The sequence below is a fragment of the Hypanus sabinus genome, chromosome 7 (genome assembly GCF_030144855.1).
Source record: "Hypanus sabinus isolate sHypSab1 chromosome 7, sHypSab1.hap1, whole genome shotgun sequence".
In the NCBI taxonomy this organism is placed as follows: Eukaryota; Metazoa; Chordata; class Chondrichthyes; order Myliobatiformes; family Dasyatidae; genus Hypanus; species Hypanus sabinus.
The window spans coordinates 58,959,565-58,980,344 of NC_082712.1; the positions used below are offsets into that span (position 1 = coordinate 58,959,565).

Genomic DNA, 20,780 nt, shown 5'->3' on the forward strand with positions numbered 1-20,780 from the left:
GTCCCCTGAGCCTTACAAGGTGACCCCTCAGGCCTGGTGTGAGGCTAGTGCAGAAATTGCAGGTGCCCTGGCAGAGGTATTTAAAATATCCTTAGCCACGGGTAGGGTACTGGAAGACTGGAGGATAGCTAATGTTGGTCCATTGTTCAAGAAGGGCTCTAAGAATAAGTCAGGAAATTATAGGCCAGTGAGTTTGTCATCAGTAGTGGGTAAATTACTGGATGGTATTGTATGTGACAGAATATAGAAGTATTTGGATACATAGGACCTAATTGGGGATAATCGACATTGTTTTGTGTATAGAAGGTCATGTCTAACAAATCTTGAGTTTTTTGAGGAAGTTACCAGGAAAGGTGATGAAGGAAAGTCAGTGGACATTGTCTGTAAGAACTTTACCAAGGTCTTTGACAAAGTTGCACATGGGAGGCTAGTCAAGAAGATCCAGTTGATTAACATTCTTTGTGAGCTAGTAAATTGGATTAAACATTCACAGGAGAGACCAGAAAATGGTAGTAGATGGTTGCCTCTCTGACTGGAGGCTTATAACTAGAGATGTGCTGCAGGGATTGGTGCTGGTTCCATTGTTGTATGACATTTATATTAATGATCTGGATGATAATGTGGTAAGCTGGATCAGCAAATCTGTGGATGAAATCAGGATTGGGGGTGTAGTGGACAGTAAGGAAGGCTATCAAAGTTTGCAGCATGATCTGAATCAACTGAAGAACTGGGCTGAAAAATGGCAGATGGAATTTAACACAGAGAAATAAGAGGTTCTGTACTTCGGAAGGCCAAACCATGCTAGGTCTTGCACCATTAATGGTAGGGCACTGAGAAGTGTGGTAGAACATATAGAGATATGGGAATACAGGTCCATTATTCCTTGAAAGTGGTGTCACAGACGGTAGGGTTATAAAGAGAGCTTTTGGCATATTGACCTTCATAAATCGGAGTATAGTGTACAAGAGTTGGGATGTCATGTTGAAGTTGTATTAGACATTGGTGAGATTAAATTTGGTATGTTATCTGCAGTTCTGGCCACCTTTCTTCAGGAACTATATCAATAAGATTGAAAGCGTACAGAGAAAGTTTACAAGGATGTTGCAGGGACATGAAGACCTGAAAAGGTTGAATAGACTAGGATTCTATTCCCTAAAGTGTAGGAGAATGAGGGGAGATTTGATAGAGGCATACAAAGTCATAGAGGGTATAAATAAGGTTAACACAAGCATGCTTTTTCCACTGAGTTTGAGTTAGACTAGAACTAGAGGTCATGGGTTAAGGGTGAAAGGTGACATATTTAAGGAGAAACTATTGAGAAACTCAGAGCGTTCTATGAGCGTGGAATAAGTGGTGGATGCAGATTTGATTTCAATGTTCAGGAGATGTCTGGGTAAATAAATGAATGGGAGGGGTATTGAAGGCTATGGTCTAGTTGTGAGTTGATGGATGTAGGCAGAGTAACAGTTTGGCACGGACTAGATTAGCTGAAGAGTCGGTTTCTATGCTGTAGTGATCTATGACTCTAAAGAGCTTTCACTGTCTCAGTTTTAAAAGCCTCCCACTTACCAGACATCCCTTTACCTGCCAACAGCCTCTGCCAATCAACCTTTGCAAGTTTCTGTCCAATGCTACAATTTATAAATTTAACTTATGGACTAGTTCCAACTTTTTCCAAGCTATTTTACATTTTTTGAAGTATGGTCACTGGCTCCAAAGTGCTCCCAGGCTAACACATCAGTCACCTACCCAGCCTAATTTCATCGAAGGAGGTCAACCATTACCTTCACTCTAGTACAGCCATCTATTTACTGCTTGAGAAAGCAATACTGAATGCACTTAACAAATTTTCCCCCAGCTAAACCTTTAGGACTATGACATTCCAGGTCAATATTACGGAAGTTAAAATCAACTGCTATTACAATCCTATCCACATCAATATGAGATGTTCACAATATATCTGTTCCTTTAATCCAAACTGTTTATTGGGGAGGCAGCTATTGTACAATTCTATCAAATTTATCACACCCTTCTATCTCCTCTACATTCTCCCCATATAACCTAGGAGTGTCACCATGATACTAATGTTAATTCACATTGCAACACCCCCACCCCCTCTCTTATCGCCACTTCTATTACAATAGTAGCATCTCTACCCTGGTATATTAAGCTGCTGGTCTTGCCCACCTCTGAATCATGTTTTTGAAATAGCTATAATCACAATATCATGTATCTATCCATGCCCTTGGTTCATCTGCCTTACCTGTCAGGCTACTAGCATTAAACTAAATTAACTTTACCCTATCAGACCTACCCCATTCCAAGTCCTGTTCCTGCCTGTACTACCCACTAGACTTGCAGGCTTTAACTTCTATTTGTGCTTCAACTTTCCTATCTGGTACACCACTATTTTGGATCTCACTTCCCTACCAGGTTAGTTTAACCCTCCTGAGTAGATACAGGAAATCCAGGATTTTGATCCCCTTCATCTTCAGGTGCAATCCATCTCTTTTTTCAAATCATCGCTGCCTCAAAAAGATCCCAATGGACCAAGAACCTGAATCTTTCCCTCCTGCACCAGCTCTTTAGCCATGCATTCATCTGCTCATGTTCCTATTCTCAGTAGTTCATGGCACCAGGAGGAATGCAGAGGTTACCTCCCTGCTGTTTAACTTCTACCTAACTCCCTACACTCACTCTGCAGGACTTCTTTCCTCCTTCTATCTATGATTCCAAGTTATACAACAGCCTTTGACTCCTCACTCACCCCATTGAGAATATTCTGCAACTGCTGAGACCTCCTTGACCCTGGCACCCAGGAGAAAACACACCACTTTGAAGCCTCGCTCGCAGACACCTGATCCCTTGTATATTCCCCTGACTATCAGGTCTCCCTTTGTTGCAACTTTCTCTGACTCCTCCCTCCCTGTGCTGTGCATCAGAGCCAGTCACTGTGCCCCAAACCTGGCTGCTGCAGTACTCCTCTAAAATGCTATTGGCCCTCACCAACCAGATGCTATACCGGTTACTAAGGTGAATGGCCATGGGGAAATTCTCACTCCCTATCTACCCCATCTGCCTTTCCTGGTGATCACCCACCTACCTGCTGCCTGAGCCTTTGGCATAACCACCTCACTAAAGCTCCTCATAAAGATGCTTCCAGCATCATGAGTGAGTCCGAATGCCCGGCCACTTGATATGGTCAGTCATGAGCTGCGGTGGAACATACTTCACACGTGTGTAGTCACCAGGGACACTGGAATCTTCCCCAATCTCCTGCGTTCTGCAAGAGGAGCATGTAGCTACCCTTACTAAAGAGGAAATTAAAGATCTTGCCTTATCTTACTTTACCACGAGTCAGCGTCCAAAATGAAGCCTGTTGAATTAAAAACCTCATCTAAGACGTTCCAAAATGCTCATGCCAGTGTTCATAGATAGAATTTGACCCAGAGTCACATAAAAACATATTAGGATTGGAAAAATCTGGTGACCAATCTGTCTTAGAGGCCAATGTCAGAACATCAAGGGGGTGAACCCCTGCAAGGCATCAGGCCCTGATGGTGTACCTGGTAAGACTCTGAAAACCTGTGCCAACCAATTGGTGGGAATGTTCAAGGACATCTTCAATCTCTCACTGCTACAGTCAGAGGTTCGCACCTGCTTCAAAAGGGCATCAATCATCCCAGTGCGCAACAGAGCAGGGTGAGCTACCTCAATATCTGGCGCCCAATTGCACTCATGTCTACAGTGATGAAGTGCTTTGAGAGGTTGGTCGTGGCTAGAATCAACTCCTTCCTAAGCAAGGACTTTGACCTGCTGCAATTTGCCTATCCCCATAGTAAGTCTACAGTTGATACAATCTCACCGGCTCTCCACATGGCCTTGGACCATGTGGACAACAGTGATAGGCTGTTCATTGATTATAGCTCAGCGTTCAGCACCATCATACCCTCAGTACTAATCAGGAAGCTCCAAAACCTGAGCCTCTGTACTTCCCTCTGCAACAGGATCCTCGACTTCCTCATCAGGAGTCCACAGTCAGTGTGGATAGGAAGTGATACCTCCTCCTCACGAATAATCCCCACCAGCGGACGTCAAGAATATGTGCTTAGCCCTCTCCGCCTATGACTGTGTGGCTCGGCACAGCGCAAATACCACCTATAAATATGCTAATGATACCACTTGGCAGAATCTCAGATGATGACAAGGAGACATACAGGAGTGAAGCAGATCAGCTGGTTGAGTGGTGGAGAGACAACTACCTTGCACTTAAAGTCGGTAGACAAAGGAATTGATTGTGGACTGCAAGAAGGGAAGTCCAGGGAACACACACCAGTACACATTGAGGGATCAGAAGTGGAAAGGGTGAGCAGTTTCAAGTTGATGGGTGCCAACATCTGTGAAGATCTACCCTGGACCCAACATATTGATGCAATTACATATGTCAGTGGTTATAGTGAATTTCTGCTGTGGAGAGCATTCTAACCTGTTCCATCACAGTCTGGTATGAAGAGCAATTGCACAGGATTGGAAAAAGCTACAGAAAGTACAAACTCAGCTTGTTCCATCATGGGCTCTAGACTCCCAGCATCAAGAACATCTCCAAAAGGTAATGATGACATCATCATTAAGGACCTCATTACCCTCTTCTCATTGCTACCATCAGGGAAGAGGTACAGGAGCTGAGGACACACACTCAACATTTCAGGAACAGCTTCTTGCCATCAAATTTCTGAATGGTCAATGAACCCATGATCACTGCCTCAGTATTTTTATTGCTCTCAGTTTGCACTACTTATTTAATATATGTACAATTGTAATTTATAGTTTTATAATAAATTTCATGACATATGCCAGTGATATTAAATCTGCTTCTGATTCTGAATTTACAGATGGGATAAAGAGGGAGAAATCCTGATTGCAGCATAAAACCAGTCCAGACCTTGTGGACTGTATGGCCTGTTCCTGTTCTAAGTTAATTAATTTTTGACTTGTAAGCCAATTAAGTATAGTCCTTAAATGACAAATATTCCAAAGGAAATCCAGAGCAGTGCAGCGATTAGCGCGGCATTGTTGCAGCCTGAGGTGTCACAGTTCAATTCCAGTGCCGTCAGTAAGGGAGGTGTTTGCCCTCCCTGTGGAATGTGTGGGTTTTCACCGGGCCCTGCGGTTTCCTCCTACAGTCCAAGTACATACTGAGTCATTGTAAATTGTCCCCGATGAGGTTATGGTTAATCAGAGTTGCTGGGGCCTGCAGGGGCAGTGTGTCTCAAAAGACCATCAGGGTCTACTCCATGCTCTATCACTAACTAAATAAATAAGCAAGTCTACGTGGATGTTGGTTTGAGATTGGTTCATTAAGTCCATTTTACATATTTGGCTGAAAGTTTTAGTCCTCCTGTCTAAGCAGTTCCTGACACATTCTAAAGTTTAGAGCTCTCTGTCCTTAATTAGAAGCCAGGTGTATGGTTACATCATAAGGCGCAGACTCTTGCATCTGTACACATGCAGGTTGCCTTGTTTGTATTGCAACTGTCTCTCCAAATTAGAAGCCAAAATATAAATGGTTTGGTCAGGAGTGATGGTTACGTGGGGGTGACATTGTAAATAATTGGTGCATTAACTTTTACCATTGTTGTGCCTTTTACATGAAACCACAGGCAGAAGAGGTAAAACTGAAATGTATTGCAGCTCAGGGTTTGGGATATTGCCAGTACATAGCACAGAAAGCTGCTGGGGTAAGAGGGTGGGAGGGTTAGGGTTGTTGAAAAGGTTGGTGGTTTTTGTAGAATGGGAGTGGGGAGAGTCGCAGCATTACCCATCCCGAGAAAGAGCTGACTTTGTGACAGTGAAGAATTCTGTCTGGCACGCAGTGTTAGTGCCCCATGCACTTTCGAAGATTATGGGAGTGCTATCCAATGATTGCTTGAATCACACAGTTAACCTTTTTTTCAGTAAAGTCTATGAGGATACTGTGTGAGTTTCTGAAAGTTGCTTTGGGCAAAGAAGCTGCTAATTCCATTTAAGGTGTGGGAAGCTTGGCAGATTCAAACTGTGTACAGAATATTCAATTGACAACCACACCAACAATCTGGGAAGCAAAAAAACAATTGTGTCTGGCTCTGTTTCACCAATAAATCCAGTACAAGACTGAAGTTTGCTGACACGTCCATTTTAAAGAACACTGGAAGCCTCAACCATGTCTTCCTACTGTTGCTTTCAAATAAATTACACCAAGTTGCATGTCTCTTCTTTCAGTGAGTTGCATATTGTCCTTAATGTCATAAATCTCCCAAGATGCTCCACAGAAATTATATGATAAACATGTAACCAACTAAGGACAAGTGATCAATGTTGTTGTTCAGTCGTTAAGTTGAGTCTGACTCTTTGTGCCCGCATGGACCATAAGGTTTACATGGCAAGATACAGAAGTATTGTCTTGTTTATTATTTATTGTAATGCCTGCACAGTTCTGTGTACTTTATGCAGTCCTGGGTAGATCTGTAGTCTAGTGGAGTTTTTGTGTTGGTTTACGTAGTTCAGTGTAGTTTTTGTATTGTTCATGTAGCACCATGGTCCTGAAAAACGTCTCGTTTTTTCTGTGTACTCTACCAGCAGTTATGGTTGGAATGACAATAAAAAGTGACTTGACTTGACTTGACGTAGATTGCCAGATCTTTCTTCTGCGCAGATATTGCTCCTGCCTAGGTTGGGACCCGGCTGGGTTTGAACTCAAGACCAACTGCCTTGAAGTCCAGTGCTGATACCACTAGACCACCAGCCAGCCCCAAGTGATCATAAGTTTTGTCAAAGAAGTGAATTTTGGGGAGAGCATCTTAAAGGAAAGGATTGGGGAGTTACAGAATCCCAGGGGTAGCACCTCCAATGGTGGAGTGACAGAAATTGAGGAGGGCCAAAACAACATGGGCCCAGGGGGAGTTCTGAGGGACGAGGGATGGGGGTGGAGGAGATATTTTTAAGAGGGATTGCATGTGGGAGCTTCTTTCAGATATATTCTCATGAGCCCCCTTGGGATTATTCATGACATTTTGACGGTGCTGTCTAATTGCCAGATGTTGCTATAACTCCATTACCCGGGGCTGAAGTGTATCAGAGGAAGCGTGGCATTGGAATTGGTGGGGAGGTCAAGGAATGGAATCAGCAATACAAAATAAAAGTTCCAAGCAACAGTCAAAGTTAACGGAACTGGCACAACAGAGAAAATGATACCTTGAAAACTCTGAATCCAGTATGAAAGAATCTCTGCTAAATTCTGGGAACAGTTTATACTGTGCTACTGCACTAATGGATGGATTATTAATTCAATTCCAGACAGTTGTGAACACAGACCAGTCAATCATGGAAACCAGCCTGTCCTCCATCAATTCCATCTACACTACCTGTGGCCTTGGGAAGAATAATTAAAGACCCCTCCCACCCTTGTCATTCCCTCTCCCCACACCCACCCACTTCCATCATAATATAAGATACAGAAGCTTGAGGACAACCTAAAGTCAGTGTTTGGCCACTGTTGAATAGTGGCCAAACTCTGAATAATTCTTGAATAGCCCTCTTGAACACTAATAATGATTTTTTTTAATCTCTCAGTCTACCTCGTGCACCTTATTTGTTTGCCTGCACTGTGTTTTGTCTGCAAACATAACGCTGTATTCTGCTTTTTGTTTTTGTACAACCTTGATGTACTTCTAAAGCAACACACCCCAAAATGCTGGAGAAACTCAGCAAGTCAGGCAGCATCTATGGAAATGTATAAACAGTCAACGCTTTGGTCTGAGACCCTTCATCAGGGCTGGAAAGGAAAGGGGAAGGTGCCAGAATGAAAAGGTGGGTGGAATGGAAGAAGGATAGCTAGAAGTTGATAAGTGAAGCCAGCTGAGTAGGAAAGATAAAGGGCTGGAGAGGCAGGAGTATAACAGGAGAGGAGAGTGGATTATAGGAGAAAGGGAAGGAGGAGGGGAACCAGAGGAAATGATACACGGGTGAGAAAATTTAAGAGGCCAGAAGAAGAAGGGTGGGGGGAGAGAAAAACTTTTACCAAAAGGAGAAATCGATATTCATGCCATCGGGTTGGAGGCTACCCAGACGGAATATAAGGTGTTTCTCCTTCACCCTGAGGATGATCTCATTTTTGCCACAAGAGAAGTCTGTGGACCAACATGTCAGAATCTCCGTTTCATCAGTTTCCTTCATCTCCGGAGTGAATCCAGAAATGAAAGTCATCCAGTGCTGGACCAAGGAAACAACGGAGCGTCTACGTGATTGCTTTGAGTCTGTAAACTGGTCTGCATTCAGAGACTTGGCTGCCGGCCTTCATCAGCAAGTGTATTGAGTACTTTGTACTGAAGAGGACAATCCAGGTGTTTCCAAACCAGAAACAGTGGATGAACTGGGAGATCCACTTCCCACTGAAATCTAGGTCTGCAACATTCTAATCAAATGACCCTGACCTTTATAAGAAATCAAGATATGACCTCTGTAAAGCAATCAGAGATGCTACGAGATAGTACCAAAATCAAGTCTGAGTCCAGCCAACAGCTGTGGCAGGGCTTACATGCTATAGTGGGTTAGAAACAAAGAAAGACAGCATCACCAGCATTGCACATCCATTCCTGATTACCTTAGCGTATCATATATTTGTTTTAAACCGAAAGGACCAGACATGTCACCACCCACCCTGGAAGTCTCCGGTGCACCTGAATTGTCACGGACATAAGACCAGCCTTCTGAAGGGTGAACCCGCGGAAAGCATCAGACCCGGTTGATGGTTGTGGCTGTTTTCTTGGATCCTTCATGGATCATCTGGTAGTTAATTGCAGACTTTTTTTAACCTCTCTCCAAAGTTGTGGTTCTCTCCTGCTTTAAAAAGACCACTATCATCCCGGCACTCAAGAAAGCAAGAGAGTGTATTTTAATGACTGCCATCCAGTGACTCTAACACCTGGCATCACAAGAGTACTTTGCAAGGCTGGTCACGGCACACATCAGCTCCTGCTTTCTAGATGGCAGCAACCCACTGCAACTTGCCTTCACTAAAACTGGTCTGTGGTGGACACCTGTCTCCCTGGCCCCCGCTCATCTCTGGAGCATCTGGACCTGAGTCACCTTCATTAGACAATTCTTTGTTGAGTACATCTTTATGAGTTATTATTCCAAACAAACTCATCACCAAACTCTGGATGCTGGGACTTAGTGCCTCCCTCTGCAACTAGATCCTTGACTTTCTGACCAACAAACTCAGTTTGATGAGCAGCACCACCTCTGCCATGATTATTCTAAACTTCGGTGCTCCACAGTTTGTGCCCTCAGCCTTCTACTCTACATGTGATTGTGTGGCCAGATCCTGCTCAAGCTCCATCTACAGTTCTGAAGTTGATACCACTGTAGTGGGTTGCATCTCCAATAATGATGAATTGGAGTACAGGAAGGAGATAGAACTCTTGCTGAAATAATGCAATGACAACAATCTTTCTCTTAACGTCAACAAAAGAGCTAGTTATTGACTTCAGAAAGGGGGACAGTGCAAATGCTCTTGTCTGCATTGACAGTGTTGATGTGGCAGTTGAGAGCTTCCTGTTGCTAGATGTAAATATGACCAAAAGCCTGTCCTTGTCTCACTATGTTGATGTGATGGCCAAGAAAGCTTACGAACACCTCTACTTCCTCAGGAGGCTAAAGAAATTTGGCTTGTCTCTATCAACTCTTTTCCAATTGTTATCAATGCAACATAGAAAGCTTTTTGTCTAATGTATAACAGCTTGGTATGGTAACTGCTCTGCATGTGACTACAAGGAACTGCGGAGAATTGTGAACACATTGCTCAGTACATCACAGGAACCTGTCTCCCCTCTAAGGGTTCTGTCTATACTACTTTCTGCCTCAGTAAAGCCTCAGTATAATCAAATACCCCACCAACTCTGGTTAATTTTTCTTCTTCCCTCTCCTATCAGCCAAAAGATACAAAAGCCTGAAAGCATGTACCAAATGGCTTAAAGACAACTTTTATCTCACTGCTATCAGATGTTTGAAGGGACTTATTGTATATTAAGATAGACTCTTGGCCTCACAATCTACTTTGTTATGATCTTGCACTTTATGATCCTGTTCCACGTTTTTGGTAGCTTTTACAATTTGTAATGAGAAAATATTACAGCGGTGCTCTGGCAGGGTAGATTAGAGGGCCCGTCTAGGGAGGCAATTTGGGTGGAATTGAAGAATGGGAAAGGTGTTGTAACACTTACAGGGGTGTATTATAGACCACCTAGTGGGGAGCGAGAACTGGAGGAGCAAATTTGTAAGGAGATAGCAGATATTTGTAGTAAGCACAAGGTTGTGATTGTGGGAGATTTTAATATTCCACACATAGATTGGGAAGCCCATTCTGTAACAGGGCTTGATGGCTTGGAGTTTGTAAAATGCGTGCAGGATAATTTTTTGCAGCAATACAAAGAGGTACCAACTAGAGAAGGGGCAGTGTTGGATCTCCTGTTAGGGAATGACAGAGGTATGTGTTGGGGAGCACTTTGGGTCCAATGATCACAATGCCATCCATTTCAATATAATTATGGAGAAGGATAGGACTGGACCCAGGGTTGAGATTTTTGATGGGAGAAAGGCTAACTTTGAGGAGATGCGAAAGGATTTAGAAGGAGTGGATTGGGACAATTTGTTTTATGGGAAGGATGTAGTAGAGAAATGGAGGTCATTTAAAGGTGAAATGTTGGGGGTATTGAATCTCTATGTTCCTGTTAGGTTGAAAGGAAAGGTTAAAAGTTTGAGAGAGCCATGGTTTTCAAGGGATATTGGAAACTTGGTTCGGAAAAAGAGATATCTACAATAATTATAGGCAGCATGGAGTAAATGAGGTGCTTCAGGAATAGAAAGAATGTAAAAAGAATCTTAAGAAAGAAATTAGAAAAGCTAAAAGAAAAAATATATACCCTTACCCCCTCCCCTTAGCCCCTCCCCCCTAACATCCCTATAGAAAAAAAGAAAGAAAGAATGCCTGGATATCGGAAGATCCTCACATGCTTCACGGAATTCGTAATAACTTTAGTATATATATTTATTTCTTTCCCCAAATAACCAATTATTTTATCTTCGGAGCACATATATATTTAATCCTGTCTTTTGTAAATAAGGGTGCCAAATTTTCAAAAATGTTTCATATTTATCTCTTAAATTATAAGTAATTTTTTCAAGCAGAATACAGCTGGAAATTTCATTCTTCCAACGATCTATACTTAAGTATGTATCCGATTTCCAAGTAACTGCAATAGCCTTTTTGGCTACTGCCAGTGCAATTTTTATGAATTCTTTCTGATATTTATTCAATTTGGGTTTCGATTTTATCCCTTCAATATTGCCTAATAAAAATAATGTTGGGTTATGTGGAAGTTGTGTTCCAATAAAACTCTTAAATTTGTCCAAAAAAGTTGAATTTTAGAACAAGACCAAGTAGAGTGTAAAAAAGTACCGATTTCTTGTTTACATCGGAAACACTGATCAGATAAATTTAGATTTAATTTATTTATTTTTTGTGGTGTAATATATAATTGATGTAAAAAATTATATTGCACTAATCTTAACTGGACATTTATTGTATTTGTCATACTCTCAAGACATTGTCTTGACCATTTTGTTTCTTCAGTTTTAATATTCAAGTCACTTTCCCATTTTTGTCTTGACTTATGGACTCCTTGTTTAATTGCTTGTTTTTAAATCAAGCTATACATAAAAGAAATAAATTTTTTAGTTTTTCCTTTTTGAATTAAAGTTTCTATTTCATTAGATTTCGGCAATAACATTGTTTGACCTCATTTTTCTCTTAAATAAGCCCTTAATTGGAAGTAACAAAAAAAGAGTGTTGTTTGATACTTTATATTTATTCTTTAATTGATCAAATGACGTTAATATACCTCCTTCCAAACAATCTCCTATATATCTAATCCCTTTTTGAAACCAATTATATAAAAGTTGTAAAAGGAATAAGTCTATTTTGAATTAAAGATCTCTTTGCTAATAAAGATTTCTTTGTCTCATCATCAACATTTATCTTATTCCATAAGTCAATCAAATGTTTTAATATAGGAGATTCTTTTCCCGTATCCATTTAGAATCCCATTTATATATAAAATCTTATGGTGTATTTTCTCCTATTTTATCTAGATCTATTCTAATCCATGCCGGTCTATCTTTCTCAAAAAAAGATGCAATAAATCTTTTTTTTTCTTTCTGTAATTATTTGAAAACTCAATAAAAAAAGTTTTTAAAAAAAAGAAAAGTTAAAAGAAAATATGAGGTTGCTTTGGCAAGTAAGGTGAAAATAAATCCAAAGGGTTTCTACAGTTATATTAATAGCAAAAGGATAGTGAGGGATAAAATTGGTCCCTTAGAGAATCAGAGTGGACAACTATGTGTGGAGCCAAAAGAGATGGGGGAGATTTTGGACAATTTCTTTTCTTTGGTATTCACTAAGGAGAAGGATATTGAATTGTGTAAGGTAAGGGAAACAAGTAGGATAGTTATGGAAACTATGATGATTAAAGAAGAGGGAGTACTGGCGCTTTTAAAGAATATAAAAGTGGATAGGTCTCCAGGTCCTGACAGGATATTCCCTAGGACCTTGAGGGAAGTTAGTATAGAAATAGCAGGGGCTCTGACAGAAATATTTCAAATGTCATTAGAAACGGGGATGGTGCCAGAGGATTGGCGTATTGATCATTGTTTAAAAAGGGTTCTAAGAGTAAACCTGTCAAATATTGGCCTGTAAGTTTGACGTCAGTGGTGGGTAAATTAATGGAAAGTATTCTTAGAGATGGTTTATATAATTATCTGGATAGATGGTCTGATTAGGAACAGTCAACATGGATTTGTGCATAGAAGGTCATGTTTGACAAATCTTAGTGAATTTTTTGAAGAGGTTACTAGGAAAGTTGACGAGGATAAAGCAGTGGATGTTGTCTATATGGACTTCAGTAAGGCCTTTGACAAGGTTCCGCATGGAAAGTTAGTTAGGAAGGTTCAATCGTTAGGTATTAATATTGAAGTAGTAAAATGGATTCAACAGTGGCTGGATGGGAGATGCCAGAGAATAGTGGTGGATAACTGTTTGTCAGGTTGGAGGCTGGTGACTAGTGGTGTGCCTCAGGGATCTGTACTGGGTCCAATGTTGTTTATCATATACATTAATGATCTGGATGATGGGGTGGTAAGTTGGATTGGTAAGTATGCAGATGATACTAAAATAGGTGGTGTTGAGAGATTTAGGCCAGTTAGAAGAGTGGGCTGAATGATGGCAGATGGAGTTTAATGCTGTTAAGTATGAGGTGCTACATTTTGGTAGGACTAATCAAAATAGGACATACATGGTAAATGGTAGGGCATTGAGGAATGCAGTAAAACAGAGTGATATAGGAATAATGGTGCATAGTTCCCTGAAGGTGGAATCTCATGTGGATAGGGTGGTGAAGAGAGCTTTTGGTATGCTGGCCTTTTAAATCAGAGCATTGAGTATAGGAGTTAGGATGTAATGTTAAAATTGTACAAGGCATTGGTGAGGCCAAATTTGGAGTATTGTGTACAGTTCTGTTCACCAAATTATAGGAAGGATGTCAACAAAATAGAGTACAGAGGAGGTTTACTAGAATGTTACCTGGGTTTCAGCACCTAAGTTATAGAGAAAGGTTGAACAAGTTAGGTCTTTATTCTTTGGAGCGTAGAAGGTTGAGGGAGGACTTGATAGACGTATTTAAAATTATGAGTGGGACAGATAGAGTTGATGTGGATAGGCTTTTTCCATTGAGAGTAGGGGAGATGCAAACAAGAGGACATGAATTGAGAGTTGGGGGGCAAAAGGGGTAACACAAGGGGGAACTTCTTTACTCAGAGAGTGGTAGCTGTGTGGAATGAGCTTCCAGTAGAAGTGGTAGAGGCAGGTTCGGTATTGTCATTAAAAAAAAAATTGGATTGGTATATGGACAGGAAAGGAATGGAGGGTTATGGGCTGAGTGCGGGCCAGTGGGACTATGTGAATGTAAGCGTCAGCACGGACTAGAAGGGCCGAGATGGCCTGTTTCCGTGCTGTAATAGTTATATGGTTATTCTGCATTGTTAATGCTTTACCTTAGCTCAATGCACTGTGTAATGATTCGATCTGTGTAACAGTATGCAAGACAAGTATTTCACTCTATCTTAGTACATTTGACAAAAATAAACCAATATCAATACCAAGTCTGCAGAGGAGATTTATGGGACTTGAGGGACAGAGTCATGGAGAGGGTATGAGTAAGTTAAGACTTCTTCATTTAGAGAGTAGGAGAATGAGGGATGATATTATAGAGGTGCATAAAATCATGAGGGGTATGGAGAGGGTGAAAGCATGCAGAATATTTTCCCAGGGTTGTGTAATCAAGAGCTGGAGACATAGGTTTAAAGTGAGAGAGGAGAGATCCCTGATGAGCAACTTTTTCCACATAGAGGGTGGTCATTCATGGAATGAGCTGCCAAAGGAAGTGCTTGAAGCAGGAACATTAGTGACATTTAAAAGATTCTTGGACAGGTGCATGAATAGAAAATGTTGACAAGGGCAATATGCATGCAAATGAGACTACTTTAGCTGGAAATCTTGGCATGGGCCAGCTGGGCAGAAGGAGTTGCTAGTGCTGTATGACTCTAAGAGCAGGAGCTGGCCATAGGACTGAACTGCAGTGATAAGACTTTCTGATCAACTCTGCATTCTTTCTTACCCATCTTGTCCATCTTGCCCTGTGGCAGGAAAACCAACAATAGCCCACTGGACTTCAGACTTCCAGACTCTAAATACACATTGAGAAGTTTCCCTGCATCTTGGTCCAAACATGTGAAGTTTCCCTGCTCCAAACTAGCCACTCCCTTTCAAGCAGAATTTATTATCAGATCTAAGGTTTTTAGGATTATGTGCACAATACCTACCTAGTTGCATGCACATCAAGACATGCATGTGGGTGAGATGATGTGTCCTGATCAACCTTCTGGATAGCGAGAAAATGCAGATTATGGGACACTTTGTATCTGAGTCTTAAAGCGCCACTTTGCAGATTTTTCCTGGAAAACTAAAATCTGTAATAATCTTCAGAATCAAGATGCTCGCTGGATAATTTGGTCAAATGGTGGAATTCAATTGTGTTCCATTGTTAGAACAGATCTATTAGAGCAAGCTGAAGTAATACAAATGTTGTTTAAGGGAAAGCAAGTTTATTCGTACAGCACTTTTCAAATACAAGGCAGTTCAAAGTGCTTTACATAGAACAAGATATAAAAATGAAGCATCCATTTTTGGACAATATAATGAGAATAAAATAACACATAAAAATAAAAATTACAGTGCAGGACATTCTATTTAAAAGCTACAGCGAAAAGTACAGTTTCAGGCCTTGATTTAAAAGAGCTTAAAGTTGAGGCGGACGGAAGATAATCTAGAAGGTTATGGTAACTAGAAACTGCTTCAGCAGGTTTAGTTTTGACCCTGGGGACAGTAAGCAAACTCACCCCAGATGACCAGAGAGCTCGGCAAGGTCCCTAATGCAGCAAGAGATTGGAAATGTATTTTGGTCCCAGACCATTTAGCGCTTTATAAATCAGTAGTAATATTTTAAAGTTAATCCTTGGATGGACAGGAAGCCAGTGTGGAGTGATGTATTTGGCTTTCTTGGTCTTAGTGAGGACTCGAGCAGCAGTCTGAAAGGCACAGTGTTGGTTATTGCAAATTCAAGGACAGTGCATATAGTTTTGGTCTTGATTTACTTTCTTACTGTGATGAGGGGGTTGTTGAGTAATGAAATGCAGGGTCCTTCTCTGAATTCTCATTAGCTATTGTGGGGTCATGTGAGAAGGATGTCCACTCTGTTGGGGAAGTTTTTGAGTAAGGGAAAGTCCATCTGGCTGTGATCAGAAGGGATTACTTCCAAAGATTTTTGAATCTCCTGTATTTTCTGCCCTAGAAGCCTGTGAATGCCTAGTTGCTTTTGGGCTACTGGGGAAACGGAAGTTGAGGGGATCAGACAGGAAAATGTAGCTGAGATCAAAGATCTGATTTGGTATGACCTTAATGAATAACAAAGGATATTTGAGGGAACATGTGGCCTACTTACCCTTGCGTTCTTATTACCACTTCTGTTTTATATAAATGGCAAAGTTGCCAGATGTGACAGGTGGTGGGGGAGGGGGCGACAATGCAATTCAGCAAAGCAGATCAAAAATTAAAATACATTTTAAAATCACCGATGTTGATTACAGAGGATCTTTAGTGTTTTTATTGTTAAAATACTTAGGAAATAAGAGTAAAATATAAGCTTTAGTGCAAGGGATTTGGCTGTAACCAGAAAGAGGAAAAAAATAGCTCTAGGTTTCTTTTTTACAGTCAAAATCCAAACAAAAAGCCCAAAGTATGTACAGCCAATGTAGTATTCCATCTACACATAGTCTATACTTGATATTGCTTTGGTAAAGTAGCCAGAGTAATCAAAGCCCCCCTCCCATCTCAGTCATTCTCCCTTTTTTCCCTTCCCAACAGGCAGAAGATACAAAAGCCTTAAAGCACCTACCCCCAGGCTCAAGAACAGCGTCTGCTCCATTGTTGCAAGACTGTAGAACGGTTGCCTAGTACAATAACATGGACTGTTGGCCCACAATCTATCTCGTTATAGATTTGCACATTATTATCTCCTTTCATTGCACTTTCTCTATAATTGTAACACTTTATTCTGTAGTCTGTTATTGTTTTAACTTGTACTATCTCAATGCACTGCTGTAATGAAATTATCTATATGGATGGCATGCAAAACAAAGATTTTCATTGTACTTTGGTACGTGTGACAATTTACTGGTTATACAGGAGACCTTGTGGCATATTGTGCCTGCATCGGCACTTTGATATGTGTGGGGTGGAGTGAGGGATGCTCTCTGATTACTTTCACTTCTCCTCGTCTTTCACCATGACCCTAGAACTATTTCAAATAGTTATCTATTCCCCCATTGTAAGTTCCTATTGCAACTTTTTCCATTGCCCGGTCAGGCTGTGGATCATAACTTGCATGTAAGAAATAAGAATCTCCTGATTTCTTCTCTGCTGCTTCTGCCCTTCACCTTTCATCTGTATCTCTTAGTTACAAACTCTTGCATATCCTGCAATTTCCTCAATTACAGCCGTTTGGGAATTTGAACACCTATTAACCTTCTCAAGCTCTAACTAACCAGTTAAAATGCAAGTTATAACATTTTAATCCCCATTTACATTACTTGTCCATCTGAACATGAGGACAACTTCACTGACTTGGAGTTTGTTTTTCATTTACAGGTAATTCTTTCAGGCATCCTGGGATTAACTACATGGAAAAGGCCAATGCTGCTTTTGGTAGGCAAGATTTGATTTTCCCTATCTCCCTCAAACCAGTTTGGTACGGTTGAGCTTACAACTGAAGCACAGAAAGAGTTTCTTCAGCCCATTAAGATTGTTTTGGATCTTTATAACATGGATCTATTAATAACCTTTTCCATTTCTCCATCATAAAATTTGCTTGAACTCTTATTTTATCACAAGCATCAGGCCCACTACCTCTGCAAAATCCTCCTTTGAAAGATTTATCTAATTGCCTTTTGAAAATTACTGTTAAGTCTGCTTCCACTGCCTGATCCAGATCACAAATCATCAAGTTAAAAATGTTTGCCTGCTCTTGCCTCACAAGACTATAAGTTTTCTTATCCAATAAATAACGTTACACTGCCTTTCTCTATTCGCATCTGCAATTTCATATCAGAAAAAGCTTTAGTCCCAGAGATTTGAATTCAGTGTCATCTATTATTTGCTACATAATAGAAGGGTTTTGAAGCTTAGTGTACAGAATTTAAATCAAGGATCCATCAATAACCTTTTCCATTTCTCCATCATAAAACTTGTTTGACTGCTCTAAGTATCTGGCATAAAGGCTCCTGTCCTGCACAAAATTGGAGGTGGGCCAGCAGGGTGGACAGATAAATCTTTGCCCAAGGACTACTTCATCCAGCAATGTAGCACAATTCTGAATCATTTCCATGAGGAGTGTAATCAGCAAACAATTTTGTTAATTTGTTTTGGCCTGGCTTGTAAGGCCTCTGCTGCAATTTGTTGTTGCATGTTTTCACCTGCCTGCCCCCAAAGTTCTTGAATTGCCTCCCCAAACTACTCCTCTTCTTGCCTTCAGAAGATACCTGAGAATTTACCTATAGCCAAACTAATAACTACCTGCCATAAAATCAGAAAATACTGAAATGCTCTGGGCAGCACCCACAGAGAAAGAAACAGAGTTGATGTTTCAGCACCTGCCCGTGGATATTACCTGGCTTAGGTTTTCTGCTTGTATTTCAGGTTTCCAGCATCCATAGAGTTTTTGTTTCAAACTGCTGCCCCAACTCTAACATGGCACACCCTTCAGCTATGCAATGTCTGGGAATGTGTTTCCATTACGTTAGGGCAGTGGCTCTTATCGTGGCCCGTATGGCCCTCCAGTGGGTCATGCCAGATTTCACTGGGGCCACAAGTTAAAGAAATGAGAAACTCAGGGCCACAGGAGTTTCTGAATGGACCATGATAAGTTTACTGTTTTAATGAGATATTACTGAAATATATAAGTAAAAAAGAAATGAATATATTTAACTTATTTGGAACCCTGAATGAAATGAATGGGAAAATGTGCTGGATGAAGCAAATGAGGTGCAAAACAGCTTAGTCTGTGTGTGGAAAGGGGGGGGGGGGGCAGGGAGAATGCCGCATCAATTGTTATCTCTGCTCCTGCTTGACCATGCACAGATCACCGTTCACACCAGCAGAGCGGCCCACAGAGTCTCACTTCACTTCCACCCCCAAATCACAATCGGGCTGTCTGCAGCAAGGCCAGTCCTGCTGGAGGCTGCTTCTGTTGGCACTCCACTGACTGGTAGTCGTAAAATATGACAAGAAGGCTACAGTTACTGCAGTGCGCTCATTTGCCAGAAACAGCTAAACTGCAGAGAGGTGAGAATACGTGAAGTCCGCCACTGCATCACTATCTACCACTGCTTCTTCCATTAAATCCCTGATACTTACCGTGTGTTGAAAGGAAGTTCAATTTGCTCTTCTTGGAGAGTACGTGCCCTTTATTACATATTTTGCCCAGTGAGGAAATGCTATTTTCCTGCGAGTTTAAGACAGATACCAAAGTTTCAACAAGTTTAAAGAAGTCAAGAGCTATTTCTTGGAACACAGTATTCTGGTGGAAAATATAATGGTTTCTGCAACTGATGGTGCTGCTTCGATGGTAGGAGATGCAGAGGATTCTTTGCTTGTTTAAAAAATACTGTGCCTGATGTTTTTTGAATGTACTGTGCCATCCACTGTCAGCACTTGGTTGCAAGAACATTGGGGGAACATTTGCACCTCTACTGCTGTAATAATAGCCGTCAACTTCATCAAATCAAATGTACTTCACGATCGTCTTTACTGACAACTTTTGTCAAGAAAACGAAGGACATTTTGAACAGTATGCAGTGGTCCGATGGCTATCAAAAGGTAATTGGACGCCGTTTTCTTGCACTTCAGGATAGTATTGTAGCATTTTAAATGATGAGCACCTTGGAAACAAATTGTCGCTGTTAAGTCTGACATATTTACCTGTTAGATATATTTTAAAAAACTGAATTTAATATGCAAAGAGTTGCAAGGGAAAAACTGCAATCTCATATCCTGCAAGGAGGCTATTACCGAATGTGAATGATGTTGGCCCCATGTTGCAAGAACGTCGGTTTGAGCTGCTGTGATACAACAGCTCATGCAAAGTACAAATGCAGCAAGCAGAATTCCTGGACCAGGAGTGATATTCAAAATAAGTTCCCACAGCTCTGGGAGAAAGCAAAGTTATAGTTAATTGGACTTCCGACCTCTTATCTAGTTGAACGTGGTTTTGGTCAGGCTTTTCATCAGCTATCAAAAACTCGTAACCATCTTGATGTTGTGAAAAGAGGTGACCTTTGATTATCTTCAACTGAGTTGCAACCAAATATTCAAAAAACTTACTAGTTTACATCAGCCACAAGGATCTCATTAAATACCCAAAGTAACAATATTATGCACTTTTCTTGATGGAGCAATGTTATATTGTATATATTATAAATAAAGTATCATTTTCAGAACTTTGAAATAGTTTTATTTTTCATGCACATCATATACCTATAACCTATTAAAACATAAATATTGACTATACACTAGAATAATGAGTACAGTTGACAAAAAAAACTTCAGCGACTAGTAGAGACTATGGAGGGTGGGGGCCACGAAGGAAAGTGAAAGTCACAAGTGGGTCAAAAGCAGGAAAAGGGTGTGGACCGCTGTGGGTGTGTGTGTGTGTGAGGGGGTGCATAAACACTAGCAGTACACAGCTGTGTGATGTTAAAGACTGGAGAAAATTATTGATGAATTGAATGCAATGTATGAAATGAAATAGGATTGTATACCACACAGCAAAAGGTCTCTTTGCTTCCCCCATCCACAACAATTTCCTTAAACAAGTGCATCGAACGTTAGTTAATCCCTGCTTCATCTGAAGATCCTGGAGAATACTTACAGTCCAGGAGATCCTGCAGAGTGACAATAGGACAGTGCTGGCGAAGGTGAAGCTGCAGTGCTGAGGGTTAGTGTTGGCTTCACTTCATGAGAAGTTGTTGCTGTGATCTGCAGATCCCAGTTCCTAAGCAGTGAAAGGCTTGTATTTCTC

General features: G+C 40.9%; 1 protein-coding gene across 4 annotated transcripts in view; it reads left to right on the plus strand.

Annotated features, from left to right (window-relative positions):
- The window catches only part of fam189a2 (family with sequence similarity 189 member A2), a 112,446-nt gene that overhangs the window by 3,062 nt on the left and 88,604 nt on the right, over positions 1 to 20,780 (plus strand). For 2 of the 4 annotated variants that reach the window (XM_059974746.1, XM_059974747.1), the window contains exon 2: positions 17,354 to 17,410. The exons of the other annotated variants lie outside the window; for them this stretch is intronic. In XM_059974746.1, the coding sequence (XP_059830729.1) occupies positions 17,354 to 17,410 (57 nt within the window). The remainder of the gene's footprint in view (positions 1 to 17,353; positions 17,411 to 20,780) is intronic. 4 annotated transcript variants of the gene reach the window in all.